The sequence below is a fragment of the Aulostomus chinensis genome, chromosome 10 (genome assembly GCF_037954235.1).
Source record: "Aulostomus chinensis isolate RoL2024-O1b breed Wild chromosome 10, RoL_Achi_v1.0, whole genome shotgun sequence".
NCBI classification, from domain to species: domain Eukaryota; kingdom Metazoa; phylum Chordata; class Actinopteri; order Syngnathiformes; family Aulostomidae; genus Aulostomus; species Aulostomus chinensis.
The window spans coordinates 1,644,444-1,651,943 of NC_141329.1; the positions used below are offsets into that span (position 1 = coordinate 1,644,444).

The window sequence follows — 7,500 nt, forward strand, 5'->3', positions numbered from 1 at the left end:
GAAACACATACAGTATAATTAGTGAACTGTGGATGTTGAAATGTTGCACCCTAATGGATGGTATTTGAATAAATATTCATTTCAATGTACTTAAGTTAATTTGCTGTTGTACAAGTAGGTGAGAGCAATAGTTTAATCAGCACTGAGACTTTGCATCAGCAACTTTTTAATGGAAATAGTAAGAGTATATATTCTTGGTCTCTGTACCAATGACACATACTGAAACATGCCTTCAGAAGCGAGGCACACATCTGAACATCGACAGACATTCGCTCCTCCATGCTAGAAAGCGGATCAGAGCAATGAGCCTGTACAGCAGGATGAATAAAGCCAGGACCAAATGTAACCTGCACCGTTGATCTGCCCTCAGACTTGACGTGAGCACGCAGTGATGCTCGGTGTAATTCTGGGGGTGTGCTGTCGGCCGGCGTCAGTGGGAATACTTGTTGGTTATTCCATCCATCCATCCATCCATTTTCTTCCGCTTGTTCCTATTAAGGGTCACGGGAGGGTGGAGCCTATCCCAGCATCTACGGGCGAGAGGCGGGGTTCACTCTGGACAGGCCGCCAGTCCATCGCAGGGCCAACATAGAGAGATGAATAACCATTCACACTCACAGTCACACCTACGGTCAATTTTAGAGAATCAATCAGCCTCGTCCCCCAGTTGATGTCTTTGGACTGTGGAGGAAGCAGGAGTACCAGAGAGAACCCACGCAGGAACAGGGAGAACATGCAGACTCACCCAGAAAGACCCCGTGCTGCAGCCGGGACTTGAACCCGGAACCTTCTTGCTGTGAGGCCACAGTGAGGACCACTGGGATGCCGGCATGGTTGTTCTTGGATCTAAAAATATATATGTATGTTTCTACTCTTATGAAGAACTGAATCAATCACAGCAAATCTGAATCATTTAGGGATTCTGACTAAATTTATATTAAGTATACATTAATTGTAATAAATATATATTTTCAAGTATCAATATTAATAAATCCATGCAGGCAGAAACCTTCTGTAAAATAACAATTTGGCAGATAATTTAGCAGATGTTCCAAATGCCACTGGAATGTCAACTCAAACATCTTGCAGACTTTTGGTCCCTGATCTCTCTGAGAATGTTGAATATGTTTTCTTCCAGTTCCGTTTGTGCTGGACTCACAACTGCTCTTCACCAGAGTGCTGGACAACACGTGTTCTCAGAGCACGATTCATGAGGCACACCAGAGCAGCATCGGTGAATGTCACCTTGTTTGACAGGCTGATGCCAGTCAGCCATGTGTATGTCACCTGATACCAACGTGCTGATAAATCAGTGCGTCTCGAATTTAGACTGTAAGGGTTTACAGTCTAAATTCGAGATGCAATTTATCTGCTGATGAAAGTGTGACTTTCAGTGGTTGTTTTCATGTTGCAGCGCCTGGTCTGGCTTCCTGTTGTAAATCAAAATGTTTCTCACAGAATAAATCTATCCCCATCTGAAACTGACTTTCTACACCATGGATGGGAGGCAAGGCAGTCATTCTTTAGTGGTGTCTATTCTAAAATGGCTGATGATGTCAAATGAATGATGATGCTGCTGATAATGGAAGTGAACCAACATGGCCATCAGAACGACAGTGTAAAGCAGGAGTTGTGGATTTGTGACTCATCTGTTTCTGGCAACAAAGAATGAGGATACACTTCCACTGCCTCCGAGGAAGGCGAGCGCTGGAATGCAGCACAAGATTCATGTTTAGAACTGCAGAATTAGAATGGAATGCTTTAATCATTTCTAATTTAAAGAGCTTTGACAAATAATTCTTCAATTTGGGTCCTGTGGAGAAATCTTGGGTTGAAGTCAAACACTGGGGGCTCCTGTATTACTGGTGGTCATTTCAATAAAAGTCGCCTCCCATTTATCTTAGTGCCATGTAGATTAAATATATTCTGAAGTCACCCTGCTGACACATTGCTGATAAAATGTTCAGGCCACTGGGGAAAGTAGTGTCTGATAATGATCCGAGGCCACGCTTGGCGATGAGTGGCCACACGACACGCACTAAAAAGATGCTGATTATTTCCCTGAAGTGGACCGGGTGTGTGTCCGCAACGGTAATTTCCAGGCGTGATTGACTGATTGAGCAATGAAATTGGGGCAGTTAGCACTGAGGGGAAAATATTAGAGGAGTGAGTGTGTGTGTGTGTGTGTGTGTGTGTGTGTGTGTGTGTGTGTGTGTGTGTGTGTGTGTGTGTGTGTGTGTGTGTGTGTGTGTAAATGTATCAGCTGTCCAATGGTAAACAAATTATCTGAAGTGAAATGACAACAATAGACAATGCAAAGTGCCGGCCATCATTAAGAAAGTGACTGTGCTCGGTCGACCCCCCCCCCCCCCCCCAACAACCATGTGGTCTTTGTCAACATTGTCAAGGATCTGTGGCTCTCGCCTGTCTCCCGAGTGCGGCGTACTCTCTGTACCTGCAGGGATCAGGTGATTTGTATAAGCTTTGAAGAATGAACTCTTTCAAATGAAATATGTGAATATATGAAAGATGAGAAAACACAAGTATTGGACTGTAACCACTTCTTGAGCTAATGTGGTTAGCCATCAATGACTTTGTGAAATCTTTGATTTCTGGTAATGATCTGAGCTGTAGTCATTTAATTACGGACTTATCTATAGTCAAGATGTGCTTGACAGGTCCAAACTATTTGATGGATAACACAAGAAGGCAGACTCAAAGAAGGACATTTGAGCGTTAATGTCCTTGATGTGAGTCAGAATTGGAGAAGCCCTTGATTATCTGTCTTATTATTTAAAGTTTGGGATTTCTAGAAATGTGGATGTGGTGCAGTCGGTCAGGCCTGATTCATTTATATCAAAATTTGCTGTATTTCATGTCATGACCATCAGTAACCAACTGGAATACGAGTGGCCAGTTTTTGCTGCCCAAACATTAGAGGAGGAAAATAATAATAAGAGTGAGAACAAAAGCAATGAGGTTCCTCCAGCTTTGCTGCTCGGACCCTTAATTACTGCGATGTATCACAAGGCTGTGCAGCAAGAATGTCTGAGGGTTCGTGCAAAAATAACCTTGTGCTGATTGTGGTACATTTGAAGAATGTAAAATAAAAAATCATTGAAGATGTACTTTGCATTTGCATTTTGTTGAGTTGCTGTTTCTATCTGGGACTGGCATTTTGCTAGAGTTAGAACACGCACTTATTTGTCATGTACCTCTATGCCCTTCACTGCAAGAATGTGTGGAACTCTGCTGTGTGTAGCTGTAAGATAATGTCAGATGCACTGTAATGAAAGATTCCAGCAGAGGTATGGTGAATGATTTAGTCAATCCAAAATACTCAAGTAACATTTATCTGATAGAGTCACTAATCCTCCCAGACAGTATAGACACAAAGTAAGTTGTTTAAGTTCTATTCATAGCTTGGCTGTTGCTGCAGGAGAAAACCCACAGGACTGTCGGTCGTCTCTAGCGACAGACAAAAGGTTTCTGCTTCGTCTCTGTATGCCCACACACTCACAGATCCTCACTTCTAAAGTCGAGACCCATTTCAAAATTCACAGTTCTCGACAGTTTTTCATTTAATTATTAGTTTTTCAAGCATGCTCTCGGTTAAAGCTCATTATGATGCTTAACAACGTGTTATTAATATGGCCTTGATCTCCGCAGGGACCTGAGCACGGTCGCAAAGTCCAGTAATTAGTTCTTGATTTTGCATTTTGGGCATAAAATATTCATAAAGTGTATGAGGGGACTGGACTTATCTCACTGCTGTCATCCCAAGTTGGCAGAAAGTAAAGGTAGATTAGGGAGGTGTTTGTTTTTGCCAACACTCTGATGCCCAGTGAAGGATAAATGTGGCAGGAGTGACAGATTCGTTCAGCGCAGGGAGGACGGATGAATGATGTCGCCACCTTGATGTGAGCCCCAGCCACTGATGTGTCCCTATGAAGACACATTTGTTGCCAGACTCAGCCAGGCTTTAAATTGAATGAAGGAGGTCAATTTTTAACTGCCCAAGTGACAAGTACAAACAAGGGTCAGTTACGTCTCTCACTGATCGAGCAATGAGAGGAGAAGATGACTTTTCGGAAAAAGATTACAGAATCTTGTCATCTACCATAAAAATGCAGGTCCAGCGTGAAGTCCCAGTTCAAGGTGAGCATGCCTGGAGTCACATTTACCAGAGGTGGCGCAAAGAAGTAGCGATACTTGTGTAAAAGTAGAAGAACTGATTCCTTCCTCAAGTAAAGGTGAGGAAGTAGAGGTTTTAAAATGGCCTCAGAGGAAAAAGAAGTACATACAGTATTAAAATAACACTCTGAAGGACATTTCTTCTGCCTCTTTGAGGGCGAAGTGTAGCTAGAGGAGAGCGGTCAAAGAGACACACACAGATGAACGGTTGTCTCATTCATTATTGTTGACACTGGTCTTGATTTTAGGAAGGCACATACTTGTACAAAATAAAAAATACAACATACCCTGAAGCTGGTGAGCACCGGCTTTTCTTTAAGTCTCCTGTATCTCCAGTAGAGCTTAATTTACTACACATTATATTGAAGTGTCCTCTTCCCATCTTGTACAGTTGTCAAAACAATGGTATAATCCATCTCATTCTGCTAGGGAGTACAGATACAGCCAATACCATCTGTGAACAGGTACAATGACAGCTCTGCACCCTTCAGTCTGGCTGCTGATTGGTTGCTGTTGAATCAACAAATCAGCAGCCATGGCTCTTCACCTTTGGGATTTTCTAGTGATTCCTGCGCTACCTCAAAGTACGCCACATTCCCCATGATTCAACCCAGTAGCATCCTTTGTGGCACCTTCCACATGATAGTAGCTGTTGCTTTGATACTCCTACTCCTGTCTATTTTTATGAAGATTGTGGGGTCTAAAAGTTCAAGTTCCTCAAGGTAAAATTGGCTCTGAAAATTGGTAATTGATGGAATGCCTCTGTCCTTAATGAACAATCGGTCTGGGCTCACAAGGGTATACTGTGGTACATTCCCCTACATTGCAAGTTCTCCTGCAGTGGAGTGCTCCCACCCACAGCCATGGCGTTCTCACTGGCCTTGAGGGAATACTCTACAGGAGGTGCAGTGCCCCTTTAAGTAGCAAGAGCAAGTAAAGCTACAATTAGGTATATCCGCATGAGCTGTGAGGCTCAGTTGATTACAGCTAAGTAATATTTTTTTGAGGGCTCATTAAAAATTCATTTATAATTGTTTCAGGCCAAAGTTTCATGCAGAATTATCATGAACTACAAGAACAAAGTGCTAAATGTGTCTCTGTGCAGACGCATCATCAAACATATGAAACCAAACATTTTTCCAGTGGATTGAAGGCTGCATTCAAGCTGATACTGCGCTGCTCTGCCTTGTGAGTCCGTGCAGCAGCATGAAAGGAAGTGTTCTTCTGAAAAATACTTTATTATCTCTCCTTTTCTTTTCGTGATCAAACTTGAGACAATGAGACCAGAGAATGATGACAAGAGTGAGGATATTGGCTGGTTGTAGTAGGAAGTTTGCCGGCGTTTGTGCTGCCAACCAAGAGATCCTTCCAATGCTAAATCAATTACAGCACAGGCGGAACTATTTGATAATATCAGTCATGACTGATACGAGATTCCCTGGTGTTTACACTGTTGTTTTCCTGAACATGCCAGAGGATCTGTGGCTGTCGATGTATGTTTGTGAACTGACTGGGTCGTAGAACAGCTGAGATAAGCTCCTCACGTGGGAACACAGTGAGGGGCTGAACAAAGCCGTCTACATTTGAAGGGCATACGGTGAGATAAGGTCTCACCGAGCCACCATCACCCTACCTACCTGCACTGTCTCATGGATGAATATGCTTTGGCACAAAGCACATTAGTTTTCCTGATGTTGTAACAGATATTAAAACGAGGCAGCGTGCTGGATTGTGCGCGTGTGCGTGGACATGCGTGACACTCCACAATGATGAGAAAATCAACATGAGAACTTCAGCTTACATCCTCAACCAGCAGAATTCACTTCAAGGCTGAAAAATGGCATGTGGGGATTCTGATGACATTCTCCGCCTAAATTAAAAACAGTTTCTGGTCTGACAGCAGTGTTTCCTCTGATGTGGTTTGAAAGGCTACAACAAAGCTCATCAATTTCCTTGTCTGCAATAGGATATGTAATTTTCTTTGATACTAAACTAAGCATACCTACAAAGAGCAGCATGGACTAGATGACTGCAATGTGATACAGAGATGTTGTACAATTAAAATGTGCCTTCACACTCACGCCGTCATTGTCCTGCTTATTGTTTTTAATTTACTGCAACGTATCCCTCTATGAGCTTTTACTTGAATCTGATTGTTAAAATGTGTGTGTGTGTCTCTGTGTTTTGCATGTAACCTCCCTGTGTTTGTGCTGCACGTAACTTAAGAGAGAGACTATTATTATGGTGTTTAAGAAGACGATATGATCCAAGCAACTGAGCTCAGACTTTTGGGGGGGGGGGGGGGGGGTGGCTGTGAAAAAACAGCCCTGTCGCAGCAAAGTGTGCGAGAGGAACTGACACTTTGAAACCTCTGCTGCTCCCGAGTCAGTGTCTGAATTGTTTGTGCATGTGGGCTGTAGTTGAACGGCAACTTGCCTCTACCACCTACCCTTCTGCTGTCACCGTGCCGGCCCCCATTAACACACCCTCAGCCTCTAATGGAGTTCACTGCACAACGTTTTCTGCTTGAATGCGCTGCAGAGTAGTGCAGCTAATAGCGGTTGCACAGTCGGAATACAGGGGTGTGAGCTTGAGTTAATGTATGCTGCTGGAGTGCTGTTGGCAGACAAAAGCATGTTTTCCGCTGCGGTGTGCGCTGGCCCAGCTCGTCTGTATGACGACATCCTTCATAAATGAGCCAGTCTGAGGTGTAACATCTGTCTCGTGGCCTGGGCTTTTGTTTTGGCGTTGCGCTCTCCTCTTATGTGTGAACAGTCTCTGTATCATGAATAGTAATAGATCATGTCATATTTTCATATCACCCTTTAAGAGTTCTTGTCTCTTGACACAGTTTCGTGAAATTGGTTGCATTTCCTTTATTTCTCACCTCATACAGCCCTTAAGACGTGAAATGCAGGTTTTTTGAAACCCCTGGTGATTCCCACTGTTTTTATTGTCCTGATTTTATTCAGGCTTAACCTTTCCTTTCGTTTTTGTCGTTTAGGTGCAGAGGCCATGTTTTCTCAGCAGCCACAGGACCTGGTGGTGGTGGCAGGCCAGCCTGTGACGCTACCATGCTCCATCCCTGGCTACCACGGCGTTGTCCTGTGGATCAAAGATGGCCTGGCTCTGGGAGTTGGCAGGGACCTCTCTGGTGAGGAGCACCCATTTGTGTCCCCTAGAGCATGACAACCTCGTTCTTTTCTCCATCAAATTAATTTCCTTTTCTATTAATTACACAAACATAGCTGCCATACTCAAAAGGCTGTCTTTTGTCATCTAAAGCTGCCACAAGTCAACAACCTC

At 43.5% G+C, this 7,500-nt stretch overlaps 1 protein-coding gene across 9 annotated transcripts in view; it reads left to right on the forward strand.

The window, feature by feature from the left end:
• kirrel3b (kirre like nephrin family adhesion molecule 3b) overlaps positions 1-7,500 on the forward strand; it is a 147,603-nt gene that overhangs the window by 82,337 nt on the left and 57,766 nt on the right. For all 9 annotated transcript variants that reach the window (XM_086215442.1, XM_086215443.1, XM_086215447.1 and 6 more), the window contains exon 3: positions 7,199-7,348. In XM_086215442.1, coding sequence (XP_086071568.1) covers positions 7,199-7,348 — 150 coding nt within the window. The remainder of the gene's footprint in view (positions 1-7,198; positions 7,349-7,500) is intronic.